The 26,813-nt window shown below is 41.0% G+C and overlaps 1 protein-coding gene across 4 annotated transcripts in view; it reads right to left on the bottom strand.

The window, feature by feature from the left end:
- Window positions 1-26,432, bottom strand: part of LOC148019684 (uncharacterized) — a 64,029-nt gene extending 37,597 nt beyond the window's left edge. For all 4 annotated transcript variants that reach the window (XR_015694862.1, XM_087699815.1, XM_087699814.1 and 1 more), the window contains exons 1-5: window positions 26,276-26,432; window positions 17,785-17,895; window positions 10,305-10,397; window positions 10,123-10,213; window positions 9,878-10,031 (exon numbers count right to left, since the gene is read on the bottom strand). Coding sequence is in view for 3 of the 4 variants with exons in the window: in XM_087699815.1 (XP_087555941.1) it covers window positions 9,878-10,031; window positions 10,123-10,213; window positions 10,305-10,397; window positions 17,785-17,895; window positions 26,276-26,360 (534 nt within the window). In the remaining variant the exon portion in view is untranslated. The remainder of the gene's footprint in view (window positions 1-9,877; window positions 10,032-10,122; window positions 10,214-10,304; window positions 10,398-17,784; window positions 17,896-26,275) is intronic.
- Between the last annotated feature and the right edge of the window lie 381 nt (window positions 26,433-26,813).

Below are 26,813 nucleotides of genomic sequence, written 5' to 3'. Positions count from 1 at the left end.
TGTATGTATGTATGTATGTATGTATGTATGTATGGGATAGAGACCTGGATGGCACATAGACAGAGGGTAGTCACACTGACTTTTTCATTGCTACACGACCGAGTATGGCACATACCACTACTATTGTCACATAGCCTACAAGAGTACATCATTGTGTTAAAATGTCGGGGATCTAGAGCATGGCAGGAGCTATGGAGGTTGGAAGATGAAGACTAAATTCATGTTGACATAGACAATGAGTAGACAACTGTTACACAAGTGAATTAGGTCCCAAGATGGAAGCTTGGACTCATAAAGACAATCTTGTGTATTTGACTCACAATGACACTAACTGAAAGAGGAAAGCATCATGATACTGTATTCATCATTATGAAAGTGATAGTCAAGTACAATGCTTTATAGAAGTTGGGTGGTTCCACTCTCCTCATTGTGCATATGGGATTCAGGACATCTCTTCCTGGATCATACATCATTTGTCTATTTCTCAACACATTGGACCTCATCCTCTATAGGTGTCCCTTTGGATAGAGCAATGATACTCAATCGTTCTAGGTGCCCACGTCCACCCAGACGAAGGCCTAGACATCCACACCACAGACAAATTAGAGCTATCATTGAGCACCACAAGAGACAAATGCCGAAAGGCCTCAGCCATGTAGAGATACATCTCCCTAGAGGACAGACATCTCATTGATGAAAAGCTTCCTTTTTCTACTTTTACTTTGAGATCATCGACATGTTTTCTTTTTATAGGACGCTATTTCACTTTTTAGTCTTATAGGCATGTTTTTCATCTTTTCTCGTTCCAGATGAGAAACACACCATTATATGTATTGCTTTGGTCTCACAGGCCACATTGGCCTTTTAGAGACATTAATATTCTCTCTCTTTTTTTCGTAAAATGTAATTGTATTAATTACGAAAAGTTTCCATGATTACAAGATACACGATGGCTCTACCCCATCATGTGTACAAACTAACTGTTTACAAGAACCAGAGGGCCAAATAGTTACAAAATCATGGCAAAGACGCGGAGGAAATTGCCATGTGCCAGGGGCGTAAGTCCTCCCGAGAGAGGATGTCAGAGTGCCGGAGAAGATCTGTCTGCCAATACAAGAAACCTTTAAGCCTAGCAATATGCCGCTGAACATTATAAGCAGAATCAAAAAGGAAAGCATTCCGAATGGTCCAGTTGTGCCAACAGCCCCAATATCGAAGAAAGTGAAACAAGATCTTCATATGTGGCTGTGTCGGTGTGGGATATTTGGGCTGCGCGAAAACCCAATCAAACGGGCGAAGCGAGAAACCAACCACCGCTCGCCAGACGGCTGACAAGAATGACCAGATTTTCTGAGCAAGGGGGCAAAAAATAAAACGATGACGGGCGGATTCCACAGTGGTGGTGCAAAAGAAACAGTTGCCATTGGAGATTCGGCGCTTTGAAAGAGCTGAAGCAAGCGGAAGACCACCAATCATCACCCTCCAAAGAAAGACCTTATATTTGAATGGTGTCTTATTTAACCAGCCCTCTATCACAGTTACCCTCCACCATGACGAGGATTTATGCAATCCCCATAGAATATTAGCTTTAGTAACCAGCCATTGATGATCTTTAATCAGAAGATGATACACCTGGTTAGCTGAAGCCTTTTCTAAATGCAGCCGACCTGCAAAGTCCCAATCCTGCCAGGGACGATCCGTAGCAAGGGCAGGAAAGGGTTGTCTGCTCTGAAGCACCCTCAAAAGCTGTTCCCATAAAAACCTGTATCCACGAGGGATCCTGAAAATCCTCCTGGCTATACGAAACGACATGAACACATTGCGACTGGCAAGAGTAGCATCCGCGACCGAAGTTAAGCCCAAACGTGCCATACAGTTGAATTGTGGTCGAAGCTCATGTTTACCGTCCCACAAAATTAACTGCGAGACTGCCAACAGTTCCAATTGAAACGAATTAGTGGTTGAACGATCCTCCGCTGGATGCCACTGAGACTTCCGGAGGACCAGTTTCCAGGAACACACCAAATGGGCAAGCAGAGATGAGGAAGAACTGGAGAACCGAGAATCTGCATTAAGAACATGCCACCACGAACTGCGGATGTGGGTATTACCATGCAGAAGCCCGTGATCCTCAAGAAAGTAACGGGCTATGACGACCCAAGGATGACAATCCGAGCACATGGCGCGAAAAAGAGACCAGCGGAGTGCCAGCATATGAGTGCGGGCATCCAAAACAGCCCCTCCACCCATGCGTTTTGGGGTGCATGCATGCGACCAAGAAATCCAGGAAATACCCGCATGCAAGGAATCCTTCTTCCATAACATGAACCGAATAGACTTCGTAAGATCATTCAGTGTCGTAGTAGTCCAGGGTAGCAATGGCAGGAAATATGTAAGCATTGGCAACATTATTGTCTGGGCTACTTTGAGGCGAACATGGAAGGGCCAGGCTTGAGACTTCCAATACAGAAACTTAGCCGCCAGTTTCTGTGAAATCCACTGTAATAGCTGCTTTGGGGAAACATCAACCCCCAAAGGGTACCCAAGATGCCTGGCAATGGAGCCACGGGGGACAACCATGCCCTGCCAGTCCAGTGACTGCAAATCCGACTCCATGCAACTGAGAATGGCCGATTTCAAGGCGTTAATGCGCAGACCAGAAGCCTGACCAAAAAGAGCCCAAACATCTAATGCTTTATGAAGATTATCTTTGTCCACACGCAGAATCATAAAACTGTCATCAGCCAAGGATTGACCAATGAAGTGTTGTCCAGAGGGAAGCAACAATCCAGCCAACTGAGTAGAAGCTGCCATATGAGATAGCATCGAAAGAACCGGATGAGTCGCAAGGGCAAAGAAGAGAGGACTCAAAGGGTACCCCTGTCTGACAGAGCGGGCAAGGACAATTGGCTTGGTAACTCCTCCATTCAACATGACCCGCAAAGATGCTGCAACACATAGTATAGATCAGACGAGACATCCGGGCACCAAAGCCCATAGCAGACATAAGTTCTGCAATGAAAGACCAGTCCAGATAATCAAAAGCTTTTTCCAGGTCCAATTGAACCAGTACGACCTCCTGATTTGCATGCCTTGCATAATCAATTGCCAGTTGCGCATTTACGACATTGTGCAAAATGTTTCTGCCCTTAATAAAACCATATTGGAGAGGATGCACAATGGCAGGAAGATGCTTATGGAGGCGATTTGCCATAACTTTTGAAAAGATTTTATATATAGAACCCATCAAAGAAATTGGGCGCCACTGTTTCAACATGGATGGCGAAGGAACTTTTGGAAGCAGTTTAATAAGACCGTCTTTCCAAGAGGAAGGCATAATCCCCGTTTCCCATACCCGCTGAAACAAAGCCGTCAAAGGTTTCGCGGAGAAAGGAGAGAAGAATATGGAAGAGAGCGACAGTGTTAGAAGAAATGAATGTGTGGGACGAAGAGTGAGGGAAGTTAGAATTGTATTTATAGGCACAGATTGTCTTGAGTGGTACCCCAACTCTCTTGAGTGGCACCCACTAAAGTCGCTTGGGTGGCATCCCGACTCTCTGGCATAGTACCCAAACACTAACTAATGATCTAAATAAGGTCTTTTTGGGGTTATAAATGGAAACCGAAATACGAATAAAGGAGGAGAAATGTATTGAATGACTTGTTTTCTCAACAGAAAAGGGAGGTTGGGGGGGCGCTTGGACTAGTGATATTAGATGTTTCTAGGGCAAAAATTATAGCCAAGTGGCAGTTATAGGTAAAACTTAAGCAGTTCAAATGGAGCCAGTGTGCTAGAAAGGAACATGCTTGTCATTCTATATCATTCCCAACTTTTGGATTGATTTGAATAACCTTGAACAATAAGTTCTTTATGGATATAATTCCTTGATGATTGCCACAACATATGAAACTAGCCTTCCTCCTCGGATAGGGTGATAAATAACTTGATTAAGCACTAATTACAACAAGCATAAAATTCATGTAAACTGAAAATGCATACTTTACCCCTTTAATCTTGGACATTGGACACCTTGTTAGCCCCAAAATTGGCGCCCCTTGTGGTATTTCCTTATCTTATATTGCAAATGGAAGGAGTACAACTGAGACCCTTTGATCTCCTTTGCTAATCCAAGTGGCTCTTGTTGTCAAAACTGACCAGCAAGCCTCCAAACCAATTTGCCCCTTGGTCTGCTTGAGGACTGGCCTTCACCCTACTCCTTGAAAGACAAATTCAGCCCCAAATTTGATATTGGCTGGTTGGCCTCTTAAATCTCCCTAAAATTCCTCACTTTCAAGTACTAGAATTCAAGTCTTAAGCCCTCATTTCTAAGCAGCATCTTGAGGCGGCTGTCAAAACCCTAATTTCTACTGTAAATTAGGGTTTATAACAGAGATTGACTGAAATCTCTTCCTCTGATGGCTCAAACTGCTGGAAAATGCTGAGATAACTCGAGAAATGGTTGAGGGATGAGAGAGAATATTGCGGAGAGAGAAAATTTCAAAGTTCCATCTCGAGAAATACCGAAAAGTTACTATTGCCTTGCTTAGACAGCTATGGAAGTTGTCACCTATAGCTTAGGACCACCAGAGAGGTTGTTGCCCCCTTCTATATGCTGTCACCTGCACCAGAAGGACCTTGGGCTACTGTTACCAGCTCTTGGAGGGCTCTAAGTTTTTGTCACTTGCTTTAGGATTGGTCCATGGTGGTTACAAATCACATCAGTAGCATCTCCTTGCTCTCTAACAACCTCCTTCCCTCTCACCAGGGTTGTCAGGTACGAAAGGTACAATACGGTACGGTACGATAAAATACGGTACTAATTGATACCTTATGATTTAATAAGGTATGGTACGATATTAGTATGGAAAAAAAAAACAAAAACTTGGTAATTTTGGATTATAGATAATAGAATACATGTTTAGAGCTAAAATAGCAATGCCACTTGAGTTAATAGGATGAAGACATGAGGATAATAAGGAAAAACCTCATGCACAACATGCGTAATGCGCTACTAGAAGACAGATGAGAGTGTATATGTAATACATCAAAGAACAAATCAAAGTTTAGGGTGTATGGACAAACAAGCTCTTCATTCTTTTGTGTGTGTGTGTGTGTGTGTGTGTGTGTGTGTGAGAGAGAGAGAGAGAGAGAGAGAGAGAGAGAGATGCTTGCACAACCTATTGCATCTTTTATGCAGTTGACGGATAGACTCCCTTTACGTTTCAACTCGTCTTATTTGAAGCATCCAATCTTTCAGGGCTATATGCAGCAATTGATTGAGAGGTTCTTATTGGACTTCGCCTCTGAGGGCTTGGCTTCCTTTGCACAGCTGCTCTCTAATGTGCAGCGGGTTGCTCGGCAGTATGCGATCCATCATGCCTCTCTTTGTCGGCGACGTCGACATGCAGCGGAGGACTTACTGGCTTTGGTCCGTTCGCTGCTGGTGGACACCCCAGATGATGAATTTTTGCTGTCACTGGAGATGCGTTTGGCTCATCTTATTCAAGTGTTTCAGTTGAAATCTTATCAGCAAGCCAAGCTGCATAACTTGACTGACACATTGCAAGATAGTGCGTGTCAGTCTCATAAGTTCTTTCGCGCCTTGCATGCTTCTCCTGCTCGCAAAAATATGACTAGACTCCAGGATTCGGAAGGTCGCATGGTCACTGATCCGCAGACTATTGTCAATATGTGCAGAAATTATTTTATGGATCTTCTTGGTTCTTCTCCGTCGCCTTCTAGCCAGGTTACCCATGCACGCTCGGTCTTCTATGATCTGGTCCGCCAGCAGGTTCCACTTGATATACAAGCTACTTTGGAGACAGATATTTGCGAGGAGGAGGTTATGGATGTTTTGTTACACCTGCCTAAGGATAAAAGTCCTGGTTAGGATGGTCTCACCAATGAATTCTTTGAGAACTCGGCCACCTAGCTGGTGAAGCCATTGGCGGCTATGTTTCAGCAGGTTTGGGAAACAGGGGTCATGCCTTCCTCATGGAAAGAAGGCCTTATCAAACTGCTTCCAAAGGTCCCTTCGCTGTCAATGCTGCAACACTAGAGACCAATTTCTTTGATGGGTTCGATGTATAAAATCTTCTCCAAAGTGCTGGCGAATCGGCTTCACAAGCATCTTCCAGCTATTGTGCATCCTCTCCAATATGGTTTCATTAAGGGCCGCAACATTCTGCATAATATCTTAAATGTGCAAATGGCTATTGACTATGCGAGGCACTCCAGTCAGGAAGTGGTATTGATTCAATTGGATTTGGAAAAGGCTTTTGACTATTTAGACTGGTCTTTCATTGCATAACTCATGTCTGCTATGGGTTTTGGTACTCGGATGTCCCGATTGATCTACACCATTAGTGCTGCGGCTTCTTCAAGAGTTATGCTCAATGGTGGGGTTATAGAGCCATTTGTCCTTGCACGCTCGGTCAGACAGGGTTGCCCTTTGAGTCCTATCTTCTTTGCCCTGGCGACTCACCCGGTCCTTTCAATGTTATCCTCAATGGCGGCTTCTGCTCAGCTGGCTGGATTGTCTCTTCCTTTGGAACAGCACTTCATTAGCCAATCTCTGGCTGATGATAGCTTTATGATTTTGCGGGTGGACAGGGACAACATTCGAAAGGCATTAGATGTTTGGATGCTCTTTGGTCATGCTTCTGGTCTTTGCATCAATGCCTTTAAATCAGCCATACTCAGTTTCACGGAGCTTGATTTACAGTCATTAGGCTGGCAGGGCCAGGTTGTTTCCCGTGGCTCCATTGTAAGGCAACTTGGATACCCATTGGGGGTGGATGGTCAGCTCCATTGCCCTTCACACCTTGCAAGGATGACATTATGATTCACGGCTTCAACATCCATCTCCACTTAGGGTTTGGCATCAACCCTCTGTTGTGCTAAGAATTACTCCTAGCCACTTAAACAGCCCCAAAACATGCTTATTCTAGGCTTATTTTAGCCAAAACCCTAAAACGAGGAGCAGATCGAGAGAGTTAAGTGGAAGAGGATCTAGAATCCTAATTTTCTATAAATTGGCAGCTAGCTCTCCACTCTTCCTCAATCTTATTTTTGGCAGGTTTCAGGTGTTATCAGCTTGCTGCCCACACCCCGTTCGCGAAGGACATCTCAGCCCTTGCTGTCCATCACTGTTCCCTATAGTCTCTCGCCTATTTCCAGCCCTCCACACGCTGATTGCTGTTGTTTTTGCCTGGCGACTGACTGCTGATCATCGGCACTGCTGTCGTACAGCCTGCCATGTCAGCAAACTGCTGCGTTTGCACGCTCCAGCTACCGCCCTGACAATTTTCTCTCTCCTGCTGCAGTTGCTGCAGTCTTTCTCTCACCTGTCAGCTGTTGTCTGCAATTTTCTCTCTCCTACTGCAGTCGCTGCAGTCTTTCTCTCTCCTGCAAGTTATCGTGCTTGCGTTTTTAGTCTTTCTCTCTCCTACAAGCTGTCCTGAATGTGTTTTTAGTCTTTCTCTCTCCTGCAGGCTGTCCTGCCTGCGTTTTTAGTCTTTCTCTCACCTACTGCCTACGTTTTTAATCTTTCTCTCTCCTCACTGCTGTCTGCATCAGATCCAGCTTCTCACTGCTGCGTTTGCTGGTGTTCGACATCCGGAGGTTGCCTTGCTGCGATTCGAGATACAAGAGTTCGAGATTCAGTATTCATTCACTGCATAGTGTGTTTGCTGCATGAGCATCGTATTATTAGTAGTCATATCATTTCATTTATTAATTGTGTTCATCATCATCAGGCTTGCGTTTGTAGCAGTTTCATGCCATCTACAGCAGCTAACCAATTTTTCATGAAAAATGAAACGAGTGCAGATGGTTGAGCGCTGGAGTTTTCCTAGGCAGATTTCGATGCCATGAATGCAATGCAAGTCGCAAGTCTCCATTCATCAATAGGAGTCCGCTTGACCCCCCATTTAATCTCCGTAAGGTTTGGCATCCAAAAGCAACTATGTGATTCGAGAGTCAAAAAGAGTGCGATGGTGGCCAAGTTAATAGATTTCGACGCCATGACGCCTGTTGTCCAACCAAATCATGAATCGGAGTTCGTTTGGGCCTTTGTTCTTAGGAAAAAAAACCACTTTTCGTGGGAAGTGTGAACATGCGAGAAGTGAGCTGGTTATTTTATAAAGGCTTAAGATAAGTTTTAAAAACCCCAAAAATATGACAATTGGGAGCAGGGGTGCAAATTTTTTTGCACCCCCATCTATTTGATCATTCGAGGCATTTTGTAATAGAGAGAATCATCATGATCAATGGGAGGCATGAGATCCACAAATTTTTTGCTTCAAATCACCTATCTCCATGCAGCCTATGATGCAGTAAATATAAATTTGAATTTCTAGTCTTTCTCTCTCCTCTCTCCCGTCTTCTCTTGATGTGTTTCCATGGATTAATTTATGAGAGAAGGGGGTGGGCTAATTGGAGAGATTTTGATTGTGGGATGATACTGAGCATAAAGGAGCATAGATTAAGGTTGGGAGGAGCAGCACAATGACTATTGGGAAGCGTCAGCGGGCCTCCAATCACGAGATGCGTACGATATAAAGTGTGATTCTACGAGTAAGTCATAAATTTAATCATTTTATGATAAATTCCTTTGTAAATGGTTGAAGATGGTTGTACTTGGTTGCTGCCCAATAGTTGATTGTCTACAGCCACTTACAGAAAGAGATCTTCATTCTTGAAGGGCTATCCAGTAGTTGACTGTCTACAACCACTTACAGAAAGAGATCTTCATCAGATATTCTTGTGTTTTCCTCTCTAGCTGGCTGCCCAGTAGTCACCTTGATAGCAGCCATCATCATGGAGAGATTTCAGCATATCCTTCATCTCTAACAGCTCTTGAGGACTATGTTTCACTCCCTCTATGTTACACGCCTACGCTTACGGAGGAGTGTTGATGATCCTCAGTAGGACACTAGGGCACTTTTTACTCTCCTTACAAGAGGTTTTTCCCCCCCAAATTTATTTCCTTTTATTTTATGTACCTATGCTACACAGTTTCTGCACTTATCGTGTTTTACACCTTTTGGGTGTGAACACCCTCTTAAAACCCTAAGATTTAAGGGTTGTACTTTGTACTTCCACCTTACACTCTTTAGATTATTGCATTGCATGTCATGCTATCACACTCACATACTCTCTTCACTCTCAACTGTACTTGCAACTGAGCTTGAGCTTCGATCTCTGTGTATTCTCTCACCTCTCACACTCTACAGCTGGCTGTCCTTTCTTTCAACATTCAGCATTATCTTCAATATCCTACTACTAGAGAAATGTGTTTTGCTCCCTTCACTGGCAGATTCCCTTCAAGTGCTGCTGCTTAATCAGAAAGGACAGTGCAATCATCTTCAAAGCTTCAGCTCCACTATGTCTGCTTGATTCACTTAAGCACAATTCAGTAATTCATCATTCATCTTCTACTTCTTCTTGGTTTTCTCTGAGTTTCTTTTTCTCTCAATGTTTGCCGTACACGTTCCACCACACTATTTTGACATGGTATGAGAGCATACCTGTTATTTTGGCACCTTCTCCTTTTGTTCTTCCCTTTCTTTCCAGCATTCCCATCCAACATGGTTTCTAATTGAGCATGTGAGCATCCTCGGTCTAGAGTCACAAGGGGAACTTTGTAACTTCATTTTTTTGAAAGATCCCAGCATCCCAATGCACAACATGGGAAAGAATACGAGAAAGATGGTAGTAAATCCCTCTAACTCTATATAAATCTATCAAAGGCATTTAAAGCCAAGAAGTACCATAAGTAGACAAAAACCATAATACAAAAAAGATCCCTTAAACTCTAAATATGCATCCAAAGCAACATAGTACTCTTTCAAATTAAGATCATTTTTGACTTGCCTGATTGGAAACGACAGGGCACCCTGAATTGAGAATTTTGTCCATGTGGTAAGTATCAAAATTTGTCAATGCCACTTCGGCAATTTTTCCCTCAGATCTAAGTTGCGTTAGGATCTTTGTTGCATCAAGGTACCTTTCATCTTCATAATCCCACCTAGAAAAGTAGGTTATGAATGGTAAAATATTTCTAATAGGTCACAACTTGATAGTACTGCAAAGTTGACTTCAAGTGCTTATTTCCATACCAATGAAATTGCACCATGTCAAGTGTAGGTACGCCCATTCTTTGTCTGGATCGATTTATAGTTGCCTCCACTGCATCACGTGTCATGTGACCTGTGTAATATAAAGAGAACAAACGTATTGGTCAATGGGGACCAAAATTATGTCATGAATAAACGTAGCCAACAAGCAATCCATGGTTTACCAGGTCGAGGAACAAACTTTGTGAGTCCATGGAGAGGTATGCTATCCTTGGATTCCCTTAAAGCTCTTCCAAACAACTCCTCTGCAGGTCCATCTGAAGATCACAAAAATTCTAGTGAACCATTCATTGAAAATGATTTGGCCATTCTATGAAAAGCTTAGAAACTACAATTCCAAGTTCACGAATACATCATAAACTTGAATACTACAAAATTCTTGAGCGTACACATTGTCATGGAAAAACTTTATTCAAAATCGTATGCATGCCATCACAAAGTATGTGTCAGCCAAACCTCTTTGTGCTGCATTTTGAACTTGAGAAGATGAATGTTGGGAGTCACAGTAATGCCAATTTATGACAGCCTGTGCAGCCTCTAATACACAAGGAAGGGATGATCTGGGAAGTAGAAATGTGTTACACTCTCAATCATCACAAAAAGTTCATCCTGAGATGATTATGCAGCTGAAACGACCAGGTGAAGGTATGAGAGCCTACTTCGCACTTGTCAGTCCTTTCATGTATGAGGTTTATGAGATTAGGAAGCTCAGCAGCCTGAAATCTGAAAGTATGCTTGTCAGCTTCTGATTAAGTTTCCAGAGTTAGGAGGTCTTCTCTTATGTCAACTGTTATACCCCACTCCCTAAGCGCTGCAGATCTATAGCTACAATCTTGTATGCTCTGACACACCAGCAACTCAGGAACACCTAAAAACCTCAAAAACAACTCTCAAATGGTAAATTTCAAGCTCAGATAAAAGAGAAATGAGAACACTTAGAATGAAGTGCACAAGCAAAAGGACGCCCACTTTTCCTTTTCCCAATAAGAGAAATTTCTATAAATAAACACCTTAGTCAAAAGAGACCAAGGTACAATGCGATGCAAGCCCTGTATACAACATTGTGATAAAGCACAAAATAGCAAGTGATAATCGAATACAAGGGCTGTGTGGCATGCAACTGTAGAGCTCTTAGGTGGAAGGAGTGCCAGAGTCCCATGTATGAAACCAGGGTAACCATGATACACTTCAGTCTTGGAACATTCATTTCAGTATGAATGTTGAGATCACTACGTAGTTCACTCACAACTTAGACCAGCTACAATCATAGTACCCCAAAATGGTGTTTCGGGACCCCCGAAATGGAATGGCAATTTTGGACGGAACATAGGAAAGGGGAAACGTCGTTTTGGCACCCTATGGGGGACGGGTAGACTGGTTTTCAGTTTCACCCGTCTTCTACGCAACCATCTCCTACTCTTGCTCAACCACATTACCTCCTGCAACTCTGGACTTCACCACCTCCTTGTCTTCGTCCTCCTTCCTTCTTTCCTTCTTCTTCTTCTTCCCTCCTCCTACATTCTCCTCCTTCCTTCATTTTTGTTAAGTTCTTCTTCTTCTTCCACCCTCCTTTACTTTTTTCCCTCCCACTCCTTTTTCTTCAATTTTCTTTTATTTCTTAACTTCTTTGCAAATTCCCATTTGGTATTACCTTATCATAGCACTAGATCTGTTTTGGAGGCACATCAATCCAATCAAGGGATACAAGGGTCCTCAGAGTCGGATGAGAAGATAGTGCATGAATCCTCCAGAATCCAGATAAGTCATGACTTGTGGACTCTAGAGACTAGACTCATGATACTTTAGGAGCCAAGATTCAGGAGTCAAGAGTCATTTTAGCATTGCAATTGCTAGTTACTAGCCACCATTGACATTACACACGTCACATGCACATGATGATATAATGATTGTCCATTGATGTTGATAGTTATTACTCAATAGTTACTCGTACTCAGTGCCAATTGGCAGATTATTCACATCACACAATTACATGTAGCTTGATTTTGCTTCTTATGTACCTTAGTTCCGCCATTTTTGATATCAATCTTTAGATGATTCGTGAGTCATAAATTATAATTTATTTTATTTTTTAAAGTTTTGAAAACTATCTCTTAACTATGTTAAATTGTCATAACCATTGAGTCTTCACTCATGACACGTGTAATGAATCATGATTTTGATCATATGACATGAAGACTCAAAAGCTTTGTATAAAATTTTGATACATGTTGTCATAGGATTAATATATTTACATATCCATGTAATAACATATTTATTTTAGTGTACAATCTGAAATGCCCTTTCCCTGTTTCCAAAATTTGGCTAAAGCTCCAAAACTCCAGTTTTTTCTCCTTTTCGTTTCCCCCATTTCCGAAACTACCCGTACTATGGTGGAAGTAAATGGAGAGACCCTTAGTACTGATGATTTCATGGATGATTCGGAGTAACCCCTTTGTACCACATCAGATTTTCAGAGCAGAGATGGGAGCACAACCCATAGTGATAGAGGCCCTCTTCCAAACAACGAATTTCTTGTGTAGGCTCTAAACCTTGCCGAGAGAGAGAAACTCTTTGCTCTCTTAGAGTTGTCTAGATAGCTAGCATTACAAGGGGATACTAAGTGCTAGTATATTCGGGCAAAGTCCTAGTTACAACTACATGGATTACACATGGATAACCTCCCACCATTATAGTGTAGCTTGGATTGCCCTCACTTGGAGCTCAACCACCAAGAGGAGCTGAATTGCATCATCAGGATGGACATCCTTTAGATATACATAGCCAAGACATATCTCTCGATGGCTTTGTTATCTGCCCAAGATACATAGATACACACCTACCTCATGGGGTACAATGCACCATTGGAGAGCTCCATACATCCTCACACTAGCTATGGATCGAGACAAGTAGATACGGCACAAACTCCCTTCTCCTGAAGAACAATATTTGCCAATTCTGTCAAATTGAGATAGAGACAGAGGAGCACTACTTATGCAAATGTCTAGCCTATTATGAGATCAGAGGGTGCTTCCATTGCCTGTTTATAGAGGAATTTGGGCCATTAACCAGGGTGATGGATTTTCCAAATCAGAGATGTCTCAGCCTCTTCTTACTAGAGCTACACCATCATAGAGAGCACCTCTTATGGACCCAGGAGCAAAGACAAGGAGCTACACACTAGCATACACTCACAGAGTTCAATAAAGCATTAATTACTCCATCCACTATAGAGACCTCATTGGACCAACTAGCAGCCCCTCCACAGGGGGATCACCCCAGACAGCCACAGAGAGAGACAAAACTCATCGTCCACACCTAGTCGATCCATGGCCCTGTAGGAGGCATCATCTACAAATACAAAGGATACTACACTGTCATTGGAGAAACATACCACGCCACTTTAGCTTCTCTATGTTAGATAGACCCACGAGAGACATCCTGGTATGAGAGTGTCTCCTAAGCAATTCCACATTGTATCTAGCTTAGACATCATTTTGGATTCATCAGCTATGTATTGTTTGTTGTTTATTTTCCATTTAGTTAGTCATAGCATTGGATGACAGCTGTTTTAGGACTTGGAAAAATTCCTTGATTTTTCAGGTATGACATTTTGGTCTCATAGGCTGATTTGTCTTTTTGTAGATGTTAGCTATGGATTGAGACAAATAGATACGGCGCAAACTCCCTTCTCCTAAAGGACAAGATTTGCCAACTATGTCAAATCAAGCCAGAGACAGAGAAGCACTACTTATGCAAACGTCTAGTCTATTATGAGATCAGAGGGCACTTCCATTGCCTGTTTAAAGAGGAATTTGGGCCATTAACCAAGGTGATGGATTTTCCAGATCAGAGATGACTCGGTCTCTTCTTACTAGAGCTACGCCATCATAGAGAGCACCTCTTATGGACCCAAGAACAAAGACAAGGAGTTGCACACTAGCATACCCTCACAGAGTTCTATAAAGCATTAATTACTCCATCCACTATAGAGACCTCATTGGACCAACTAGCAGCCCCTCCACAGGGGATCACCCTAGACAGCCACAGAGAGATACAAAACTCATTGTCCACACCTAGTCGATCCATGGCCCCACAAGAGGCATCATCTACACATACAAAGGATCCTACACTGTCATTGGGGAAACATACCCCGCCACTTTTGCTTCTCTATGTTAGATAGACCCATAAGAGACAGCCTGGGATGAGAGTGTCTCCTAAGCAATTTCACATTGTATCTAGCTTAGACATCACTTTGGATTCATCAGCTATGTATTGTTTGTTGTTTATTTTCCATTTAGTTAGTCATAGTATTGGATGACAACCTTTTTGGACTTACATGGTTTTTCAGATGTGACATTTTGGTCTCATAGGCTGATTTGTCCTTTCGTAGATGTTAATATAACTCTCTTTTTTTCGTGAAGATAATTGAATTAAGTAGTAAATATTTACATCAGACCATCAGGTCAGCATTCTATGTGTGTGTGTGTGTTACATCAGACCATCAGGTCATCAGAGAAATTAACGAAAGTCTATCAAGACTTTAACACAAAGAAGACACACAAAAGGGACAGCTCAAGTAGAGTAAACAATAGCCAACCAGGGAGCAGCAATGTCAGGAAGAACCAGGTCACTTGACATCATAGAAGAAATTCTCCATAGAACTAAACCTCGAACATAGGCCGACCATGGATGCTCGATACTGAATAAAAAATAAAGGCATTCTGAGTACACCAAATATGCTACAGGGCAGTCCATTTAAGGAAATGGAAAAGACAGGAATAATCAGAATGCAAAGAAGACACAGAGGGCATCTTTCCCATAATCCATGAACGGTGATGTTATCCGGTGCTAAGTCGCCGAGAATCACATGTGGGAAATAAAACTCCAGATCTGTTGAGTAACCAGGCAAGAGATAAAAAGATGAAGCAATGTTTCATCGCATGTAGTGCAAAATACACAACAACCAGCATATATCTTTTGGGCACGCAACAGCTCCCCAATTGGAAGACCACCAATCAGCATTCTCCACATGAAGACTTTACCCTGATATGGAACCTTAGACTTCCAAAGCCGAATGAATCTTTCATGCCACTTCTTTTTGCCATCCCGAATATGCCATAATTTATTAACCTTTCTAGTAACCCATCTCTTGGCCTCCACCATTTGATGATATATTTGGTTAGCAAACCTCTTCTAGAAACCATCAGGAAGCACAAATATCTAGTCACGTCATGGATACAATGGTTGTAGTGCAGGCAAAGGAGAGAACCTCTGAAGTCTGACCTGTATGGATGACGAGATGTTACAATATCCGCAAGGAACCCGAAAATGCTGACAAATACGCCGAAAAGAATAAAGACGGGACTGCCCAGGAATAACACCATTAAGAATTGTCTACAACCCCAAATGAGCCATTCGATTAAACTTGACTCTCTGCAAATCTTCAACCAATCCAACAACTTGGAGGATGCAAGTACTTCTCCTTGCAGCGAATTCAACTCTTTACGAATATCAAGAGGGTGCTGAACTCAAAAACATAAAATCTCCTGCCAAGATGCAATCAAATGAGAAAGGAGAAAAGACTGGGAGACCTTAATAGGCCTCGAGGAATTAAGCACATGCCACCAGGAAGCATAAATAACCATGCTAACATGAGAGATGCTAGTATTTTCAATGAAAAATTTAGCAATATCTAACCAAGGATGACTCTGTACACATAAGAGTCTGCAAAAGGGCCAACCTCAAGGCTGCCATATGCAAATTAACATCTCACAAAGCTGCACCCCCCATCCGTTTAGGCGTAGTCACATGCTGCCACGAAATCCACACTTGTTCCAAACGATTGCCTTTCTTTTTCCACAACATGAATTTGATAGGCTGAACCAATTCTAAAAGAGACTTCTTAGTCCAAGGAAGCAATGGCAGAAAGAACGATATCATACTGATCATAATACATTGAGCAACTTTAAGTCTGACATGTAAAGGCCAACCTTGAGATTTCCAGTATATGAACTTGTCATGAATCCGGGAGGCCATCCAATCCAGTAAGGCACAGGGAGCTACCTCCACACAAATAGGATATCCCAAGTGCCTGGTTATATTTCCCTTTGAGATCACAATTCAATGCCAGGCCAAGGCTTGCAGATCATTCTCCATACAGGAGAGTAGTGTAGATTTTTGAGTATTAATATAAAGACCTGATGCCAAAGCAAAAAGATTTTACGCCACCATTGCCCAATTAACATTAGTGCGATCAACCTTAAGGAACATAAAAGAATCATCTGCCAAAGATTGACCCACAAGTTGAGTACCACTAGAAAGAGACGAGCCAACTATCTCGCCTTGATCATGCAACTTATCCAACAATGAGAGCATCAGGTGAGTGACTAAAGTAAACAGCAAAGGACTGAGAAGGCAGCCTTGCCTAAGAGACCGAGATAAGATAATTTCCTCTGTGATTCCTCCATTAAGATAAAATCACCCATAATAAAGCCTTAACGAGCCATGGCAAGGCAGTGCAAGTCATCCCAGAGCTGACGACGTTCGCGAGCAATAGAAGGAGCATGCACACCCACTAGCCACAAAACCTCTCACTCATATAGGATTTCCAAAATTATAAATCTGCCGCGATGGTCCCGAGAAACCAAAGATGGTTGCAGGGAAGATCTGGCGGCCAACATAACTCCAAATTTATGTGGAACACGACCACTAAAAAAGATTGAATAATCCTTATGTACATAAGAAGATCCTACCAAAGCATACTATTTATGCTCCACAGCACAAAAAAACATCCCAATTTCCAGCTAACACAACTTTCCACAATCGATACTGCTTACTGCCCGAAGAAATACCTTTAACATTCATAAAGTAATTCTCATGATGAATCACAAAAGAGAAAACTACTTAATCACCACTTTCCCTTTCCCTTTTATATCAACTGCTTTAGCTGCCTGAAATCTCTCCATCTCACTACAGATCACATCTACAAGATCTGCCATCTACAAACTAGCAATTGAAGCACGAGAAGGAAACTGTTGTTGCTGAGAATGGAAAACAACCCGAGGAAGCCCAAGCCTCCCACGTGTGTCAAAGTGCAAAACACAATCAAAAGCCCTTTTATAATCTGCACCAACTGTAGGAACACGTGAAGATCTCTCTCTCTCTCTCTCTCTCTCTCTCTCTCTCTCTCTCTCTCTCTCTCTCAGACACACACACACACACTTTTTCTAAAATGGAAAGCACATCTATGTTTGCCTGCACATGCACATGTTTTGTGATAGTACACATTAGCCCACACCTCTACCCACACCACATTGCATGTATACATTTGGTCACAACAAAATCTATAATGTTATTTATGTATATTGTCCCATCCCGTGGAGTTTCAATCAGCCATTCTCTAGCAGTTCACCATGACTACAGACTACAAATAACAGCAGTGCAAGGAATGTAAGATGTTTAAATTTGTGAAACTTCATCATCTAATCAAGCTAATGACTCAAGGCAGCATAGTTCAAGTCACCTTGACTTAGCAATATTTACTATTTTAAAACTTTATACGCATTGAATAGTTTAGAAAACTATGAGAAAATTAAACAAGACGACAAGATAATAATGACAGCATTTAGGAGGAATGGAACTCACAAATATCTGCCACATCAAAGGCAAAAAACCCTGCATCTGCATATTTCCTAATCTCTTGAACAGATTTCACTGGATCAATTTTGCCATGACCCCCAGCAACCTGCCACAAGCCTTTGATTTGCACAAGAAGTTACTAGTAAGATATATGATATAACAACATACAAAAAGAGTATGATCGCACAGCACTTTATCTGATTCCTCAAAAAATTTCAATAACTGAAAGAAAAATGCCAAAAAATAGCAATGCCTATATAAAAAAGGTCAAAAGATAACGACACCTATATGAGATTTACCAATCGTGCTCAAAATAGGAGTACCAAACTTATAGAGTCCATCAAAATGTGAGTATACAAAAGTTCCAATGTTGTAGCTTTACTAATGTCAGTGATTTACCAATCATGCTAGAACGGATTCTGTGTTGGTATCCCAATACAAAAACCCTATCGTACCATTTGTTAAATAGGAGAGTTTCAAATATGCTAGATGTTTGAAAGCCTCATACTTCCAATATCAATATCGATGGAGAACAAACAATGCGATCTAAACAAATCTATCAAATAGTGCTTGATTGATATAGTAATCATGCATCCCATCATAAAACATTGTAACTATCAAAGCATGATCGTGCTTACAGACATGGGAATATTGGTTCATAAAGTAAGAACGCTGTAGATTGTTAAGTAATAATGATTATGCTAGGGACATCCATGTGTTGTCCTTTGGAAAGGACATTCTAGTCGATGATAGATGCTTCGTGGCACTTTGTAAGTCTGGGTTAGAGTGGTGGTAGGAGACAAGGCTGCTGAAGTTTACAACATTCCTAGGATTCTTGGCCGGTAAATCCCAATGGTGGATCAAAGGATGGGAGTATTGTTTTGAAGAAGAGTTGAAGGTATGTAGGTCCTTGGATAGTCTCCTTAGGGGAAAAGTACTAGTATTTTGTACACACGACACATGTTGTTGGTTTGGGAGATGGATCAAACTCCAAGCAAGCTTGAAGTGTTGTCTCACACTTGAGGACCCAAACCATGCATAAATTATTGTGCAAATATTATGTGAATGCATATTACACTTACATACTACTTAGCTAGAAGGCTACTCTACTAGTTCCTCGTAGTTGTGTAGTCAATGAAGCAAGGGGACTTGAAAGGTAGGCAAAATGGTCGTTACTAGAAGGAAAAGGGTGCTTCATAAAAATCATGGAAGATACCATTAGTATGTTGGACAATGTTTTTGTCATAGCCAAATGATTGTGAAGATCATGAATTGTCATATGAATAAGCCTCAATTGGTGATCTAAGTCTCCGCATCAGACTTTCTTGCTAACAGCATCAAAAACTTTGTCCATAACAACGAAGGTGCACAATCAATGTTAAGGAACCACAAGCATACACAAAGAGAGCCAACATGATATTGGGTCCCAAAGCTACTGAAGAAACCCCCCGAAAAAAAAACTTTATTTCCCATTTCTTTTTACCTCCAGGGATTCACTTCAATTGGTTGTTGGAAGTTGAGTACAATTTGAACCTGATTCTATCTATTGCATCTTCAGCAGCATCTCCTCTACTCTGTAGTGAAACTGAGCTGAGAACTGAATCAGCTCCAGCTGAATGAGAGATGATAAGCCAAATGCTGAACAACAACACAGTTGTTGGAACTTGGTCTGCATACACTAATTGGTTTATTACAAATGGCCTATATATTATAAATGTTAGCCCCCCACCCCTCCTTTCGAAGCTTAGACCTCAGCCTACAAAGTTAACATGGTTACAACATCTGAAACTTGCCTTCAGGAACCCAAAGGGCAGTAGACCACATTTTAGCAAACAGTTAATTCAGAATAAAAGTAGACTCAGCAAGAAAAATCCACACACAATTCGAGCTAGAGTGCTCCTACAACAAACATGACACTTGTTGGACACAAAGGTCGGTGCACCTTTCAATATTTGTTTAGATTATAAATGTATGCTCAAAATTAGTTACAAACAGCTGTATTTCAGTGATTTCTCGCAGGGATTATTGAAACCAGTCTTCGTGCTTTGAATTCATAAGAATTAAGATAAAGTCTTTACCACTTAATAGTAGACAGCCAACACCTGATAGGCCCCACAACTAGCACCGCTTATGGTGTTTCTTTACGTTCCATTCCATGAATGGATAGGTGCAGTAAGACGGATGTGGGGGATAAGATGGTGGAGGTGGATATGTCTGATATGTAGGAGGGGGAGGTAGAGGTGGGTAGACAGAAGTAGGCTGTGAGTGTCCAATGAGTGCCGATTGAGGTGGAGGCACTAGAACATGAATGTTTCCATAAGATGCCGGTGTAGGTGGAGGCACTGGGACACAGAGGCCCTGTCCAAAGTGAGGCTAGGGCACAGCAATATGACCAGAAGATCCACTAGATAAGCCCATGGAGATAAACTCTAGAGTCAACTGATCCACACTCGAGAGAGATTGGGAGGGATACCCAGGCTACAATGATCCCGAAAATGTGTATTAAATAGGTGGAACACCACCCGGCTGAGGAAAGGATGAGGTCCTAAAGAATGTGCCTATGCTTTCATAACCCCCTGATGTGATGTGGCGGTGCGACATGAGGTGTCTGAAATGGAAATGTGAATGGTGTGACTGGAAGTGGAGAAGCAGCCGAAGAATGTGGTGGGATGGGTGGATTTTGAAAATGTGATGTGTGAGGTGCAGATGCATTTTGTTTATTTTTATCAATTAATGATTGGAATTGAAAATGTGAACATGATGATGCACCATGCAGTGAAGAAAAAGAAACACCAAATTCATTCTGATTTTGTGAAGTAGATTGAAAATAAGAAAGGTTAGAAGAAGAGGTACTTGGCTTTTTCTTATAATCCCCACGACGTGTATTAACATACAAAAATTAATCCTCAAGAGGACCTTTTCCGTAGTCAACAAACTGGATTCTTTCTTCCACATGATCTCTACCAAAATATTGCAAAGCAGAAGAGGTAAAAAAAGAAGGAACAAAAGACGAATGTAAAGTACCTTGCACCGGAGTGGACGGAAGAGGATGAAAGAAAGAAACATACTCCGGGTCTTGTTCTCCAAGAGGGGGACCCATCCCTGATGGAGGTCTCGACAGCCCTACAACATCATTAGATTTACACGCAACATCTAAAGAGAAAAATTCATGCACACATTCATTTAGAAGCTTTTCTTAAAGGACAATCCTTTGATCGAGCTCCTCAATCTTCTTTCGTTTATAAGCTATGATCAGTTTGTATTCTTCAAAGGTCAGCTTGCCTAGCTTTTCTTCCATGTAATCAAAAGTGTCTTCCACCATGTCGGAACTTTGTGGAGCAAGCTGATTGGCCCACTCTCGCTTGGTTCTCGGCATAGTTGGTTTTGGAGACTGAACCGGTATCGTGTTCGAAGTCATTTGACCCTACTGTTGTTCTTGCTTCTTGTGTAGAGCTCCTGTTGCCTGCATTTTTAGTCTTTCTCTCTCGTCATTGCTGTCTGCATCAAATCCAGCTTCTCACTGTTGCGTTTGCTAGTGTTCGACATCCAGAGGCTACCTTGCTGCGATTCGGAATCCATTCAGAGTACGATACACTCTCCAACTCATTACCCTTGCCCTGATCCTTGAAATACACGAGTTCGAGATACACTATTCATTCACTGCATAGTGTGTTTGTTGCATGAGCATTGTATATTTAGTAGTCATATCACTTCATTCATTCACTGTGTTCATTCTCTGAGTTACCCTAACCCTAACTGTGTTCTTTTATCAATCTGTGCAAGCAAGACAACCTGCAAGAGAGAGAGAGACTAAAAACGCAGACTACAGGATTACGATGACGTGGCAGACTGTACGGCAGCAAGTCTGCATAGGAACAGCAGTCGCCTAGCTGGAATCAGCTCCAAACTGCGTGAAGAGGGTTGGAAATCAGGCGCCAACTGATGGAGACAGCAATGGATAGCTTCAGCTAAGATGTCCTCCGCCAACGCGGTGTAGACAACAAGCTGAAACACCTAAAATCTGCAAAAACGAGATTAAGGGCTGAGTGGAGGACAACATACGTATTTATAGAAAGTTTGGGCCCTCCTAAGTGGGTTTGTGCTTATGGGACACAAAAACTCTCTAGGATCATGTTTATTTTAAATAAACAAGGTTTCTTCATTAATTAAGCATGTTTTGGGACTGTTTAAGTAAAGCTAATATATTTTTAGCTCAACACGAGCGATATTTGCCTTTGGTAGAGTTTACATACAAAATATAGTGCAATTCCACTAGCAAAGCTCCATTTGAAGTTATGGAAGGTGGCAAGAAAGTGCCCCTATTTTGCACACAAAGGACGAAATGATTTAGGCTAATCATTATGTGAAAACATGGATATAGCCTATGCAAAGGTTAAGTATGCATTTCAGAGGTCTCAAGAGAAGCAAAAAAAGGCAGTTGATTGCCATAGATATGCTTGCAATTTGCGAAGGGCACTTATTTGTTGTTGCACTTAGAAAAGGTAAGGCTGAAAAATATGAAAAATAGAGAGAGATTGTATCCAAAGCTGAGTATGAGATAGTATGGACACTTCTAGGTGTTGGAGAGGATCATTGATGTTGCTTATAGGTTGAAATTACCACCACACTAATGAATATACAATGCCTTTTATGTGAGCTTGTTGAGGCCTTTTCATGGTGATATACTTGAAAATATATCTACTGAAATTTAGCCAAAGGTTAAGGAGCTAGATGAGATATTGGTATTTAACCAAATCTTGGCACATAACGAGGGAAAGCTCAAAGGTAAGGTTTCTAGAAGATACTTGGTAAAGTTTTAGAATTATTCACCGATAGATGCCAAGTGATGGAAGAGAATAAGTTGGCAAACCATCCTCAGTTGTTGTAGCTTAACCTCAAGGCTTTTCAATTAGAATAGACTTTGGATTGGGCTTAGTCAAGTTCAACAGAGCATTGTCTAATGCTCAAGGGGAAGGTAGCACTTCCACTCCAATGATGGATAGCTCTCATGTATAGTGGATCTCGGATATATCCAACATGCATCCAAGGTACTGTACTGACAATTATCTACCGCGAGGTCACTTTTCAATTTATTAGTCACTACAATTTGGTATGGTTTTCACTGCAACTTTGAAACTATATATTTACATCAGGTTACATTGGTGTATGATTATCAAATATTTCAATGAATGATCATCGGTTGTCAGTGGTATTTATCTGCTTTTGTAGGCAACAATGTGATTTATGAATGCCATTGAAAGTTCCACCATACTTTATGCTCTGTTTCAACTTTGCTATGTTTGTTTGGCTAGAACAGTTGAGATATGCTAAGATGCTCTATGGATTTCTAGCAAAAAATTTGGATTCTTTGTGAGTCTTATATTATGATTATGCTGGCTGGAAATTTTCAGCAATTGTTTTTTGCATTAGCATGGTTAAGCAACAATGGCCAATGTGGTTTTGACTATGATACATTTCAAAAAATTCCAATGCAATAGGTTTTTTATTTTGGCACATTGCAGTGCAATCAAGAACAATTGCAAGAATTTCAAGGGGAAGATCTGTCATGAGGATGTGAAATTTTAATGCTTTGCTTAGCATTTGATTAAAGAGTTAAGCAAATGTACAAATGTGATTTACACATATGAAGTGTAGGTTAGTTATTTCACAATGTAGGACTTGGGACCCCAAGATATTAGTTTTGGTGCCAAAGGCAAAAGTTGTAGCAAGTTATACCTAATAGGTACTAGATGGTATCTAGTATCAGAATTTGGCCTAGAGCATTTAATTGGACATAAGTGTCAGTGGGATAGCACTAGCAAATTTGCATTAAGTAATTAAGTAATGTCAATTTCGATGATAACTTGCTCAAGATTACTTGGGTGATAAACTAGCCTAGTCAATTTAATTGTTGGCCAGTTAGATTATTTTTTAAGCCATAATAATTATTAAATTAATATTTTAAAATTAATTTAATAATGTAAAAAGTGTTGAAAATTAGATTTGAAATGCTGTCACTTAGCAAAACTTACCTATACAAGTGAAAAAAATATTGGGTAGGTTGAGGGTCATTCTAGCCTTGTGCAAGCTATGTGAGTGAGTAAGAGAGAGAGAGAGAGAAAGAGAGAGAGCGCGGGGGGGGGGGGGGGGGGGGGGGGGAGGGGCAAGCAGGGGAGGGGCTACCATTGTGACTACAAGAGTTGACATGTCATTTCCAACAAACAGGAGATTTCCTAGCCGCTAGTGATCTACATAGAAGGAGCTACAAAAGTAGATAAGAACCTAGGAAGGTTGCTTGCTAGCTAATGATAGCATTTTGGGCTAGAGATAGCCCATTTTGGACTCCCAGATAGCAAGCAACAACAACAAATGCTCTTGGGACCAGGGTAACAACTGATTTAAAGAGATTCTCACGATGAAACTTTGAAATTTCTCTCTCTATAGCATTCTTCCTCATTCAATAGTCTTTTCTCATCCTTAATAATTTCCAACAAATTCAACCGTTGGAGGTGGAGATTTTGGTGAATTTTTGTTGTAAACCCTAATTTACAACACAAATTAGGGTTTCACTATCATCTCAAGAAGTGTGCTTGGAAATTGAAGATCCTAGAGACTCGAATTTTAGTCACTGAAATTAAAGCAATTTCAAGAGATTCAAGTAGCTATTCAACCAACAAACATTTGGGACTGAATTTGTCACTCGAGGAGCACAATTGAAGGCCAACAAACTAAGGGACAAATTGGTTTAAAGGCTCACTCGTCATTTATAACAACAAGAGACACTTGAAATAGTGGAAAGATTGAAAAATCCTAATATACTCCATCCCTTCGCAATAAAAGATAAAGAAATGCCACAAGGGACACTAGTTTTCGAATTAACAAGCTATCAATTGTCAGATTAAGTGGTATATTCCACATTTTAGTTGACGTGCTTTAATTGCTTGCTATAATCATTCATTAATCATGTTATTCTCATCTCTCTAAAGAGGAAGGTTGGTTTCATGGTCCCATTTCCGAAATACCATCAATTGCCTCGACTTGGTGGGCCTAAGGCACCTAATTGAAGATCAGAAGCTTTGCTCTAGTACTGAAATTGTGTTCAGCTGATCATTTGCAACAAGAATATCTTCTTTGTGAGATGGCATCAACTAGTGATGATGCCCTTCCTTCTCGATCTCTTCTTCCATTTCAAAAACAAGAAGCAAGCTATATCAATGTATCGTTATTCATAAATGGTGAAAGATTGATTTTTTCTCTTTCTTTCTCAACTTGTAAAAAAATTGACTGTTTTTATTGCATCGTAAGTGATCTAATAGAAAAAGGTTATATAATAGAGATCATAATCTTATCTAATTCATCATCTTACTTTTAAAATATTTGGATGATTTTAAAACAATAAACTATCATTGATACCCTTAGAAAACATAACTTTCAAAGTTAAACAACCTTATATGTTTGCATGTCTAACAACCTAGCCTCATCTTAGAACTTTATCCTTCTACTTTCAATGTATATAACCCTCTTCTATAAGTATCTCCTGATTCTCATGCTCATGACATGAATATATATATAGCAATAGCACGTCCCGCTACTTTTTCAACTTGAAACTTGATACCAACATCTATAAGAAGTTCTCGAGTCTAGCAATTAGATAAAAATATAACATTGAGAGAGAGAGAGAGAGAGAGAGAGAGAGAGAGAGAGAGAGAGAGAAGAGCTTTTCTAGTATTTCAAGGATCATTCAAAAATACCATTATTTCGTGTTCACATTCTAGGGATTAAAAAGTTGTAAATAAATGTGTATGCACCACACAAACATAAATATGCAGACATGTTCATACATAACGTATTTAGGTATAGTAATATAGATTTTTTACATATGGTTAATGACCACGAGGGTAATATAAAGACGATCCATTGTTTCAAGTCCTCAAATATGTAATTATGTGTCTGCTACATCACATTAGGTCACTGTTCTCTCATAGTGCTGGTCATACTATTGGCAAACCACACATGTCAAACGAACTTGGCTTGACTTGTAAACTTGTGAAGTGAGACAAGCTAAATGTACATGACTCCAAAGTAGGTTGCAAGATTTTCATGTGTTACTTCTGATAAGTGAAACTTCAAAGCATGCTTTAAGCTTTAAGGATGTTCTCTGTAACACTGAAGTTGTAACCGGTTGTGTTTCGTTCTGCAAGAGTCCCAATGCCTCGGATTATCAACAGCAGTTGGAAACTGAGGACAAACTACAAAAACCGCATAGATGTCTATGAGGTCTCAATGTCTCTATACTGTGCCGATTCTCAGGACAAATCCATTTGTAAGCATTGTTCTCCTCATCCAAAACACAGAAGGCCTACCGAATGGCCAGGGAGTTCATACATACAATCATAGAAATTCGACACGGTTAAAGGCTCACGGGGCCGGTTCACATGATTGCAGCATCTACAGATCTAAAGCTTCTATGGAAAAGAGAGTAGTGAGGCTAGGTTACCAATCACAATCGCCGGCACATGCAGAGCTCCGATAGAGCGAGTCGGTATTTGATCGCGAGCATGGCCATCGACGGCTGCTGCCATCGTCTTCCTCTTGCTTCGGAAAAACAAGGTGATAGAATCACAACTCGCTGTAACTTGCCTTTTTTTTTTTTAATGATAGCCAAATCGTTGGTCGTTTCTTCTAAGAACAAATGTGTTTTTTTTTTTTTTTGTTTTCTTTTTTTTTGCGCAGGGGGAGAGGATGTGATGCACCTACACTCATGCACTCAACACGGTACAAAAAGGTAACACGATATGTGAGTTCAAAGTATACTTTTGTATTATTCAATCAAAGAAGCAGGACAACATAGACACATCCCAAGATTACACCCTCATGACGTCGCAAGAGGGTTCACCACTGGGTATAGGGAATCACATGTAAAGTGGAAACAAGACAGGGCTTTGAATCACGATTACTCCTTATGTAGGTGTTTCTAGTAATAATGGCATGGTATAGCTACAAAGTCCTTACACTCACCCCCGCTTACTAGATTG

Source organism: Lygodium microphyllum, chromosome 19 (assembly GCF_053477565.2).
Source record: "Lygodium microphyllum isolate KBCC chromosome 19, Lygodium_microphyllum_v1.1.10, whole genome shotgun sequence".
NCBI classification, from domain to species: domain Eukaryota; kingdom Viridiplantae; phylum Streptophyta; class Polypodiopsida; order Schizaeales; family Lygodiaceae; genus Lygodium; species Lygodium microphyllum.
Note: the sequence above shows the minus strand (reverse complement) of the source record. Positions and strands in the feature narration are given on the sequence as shown.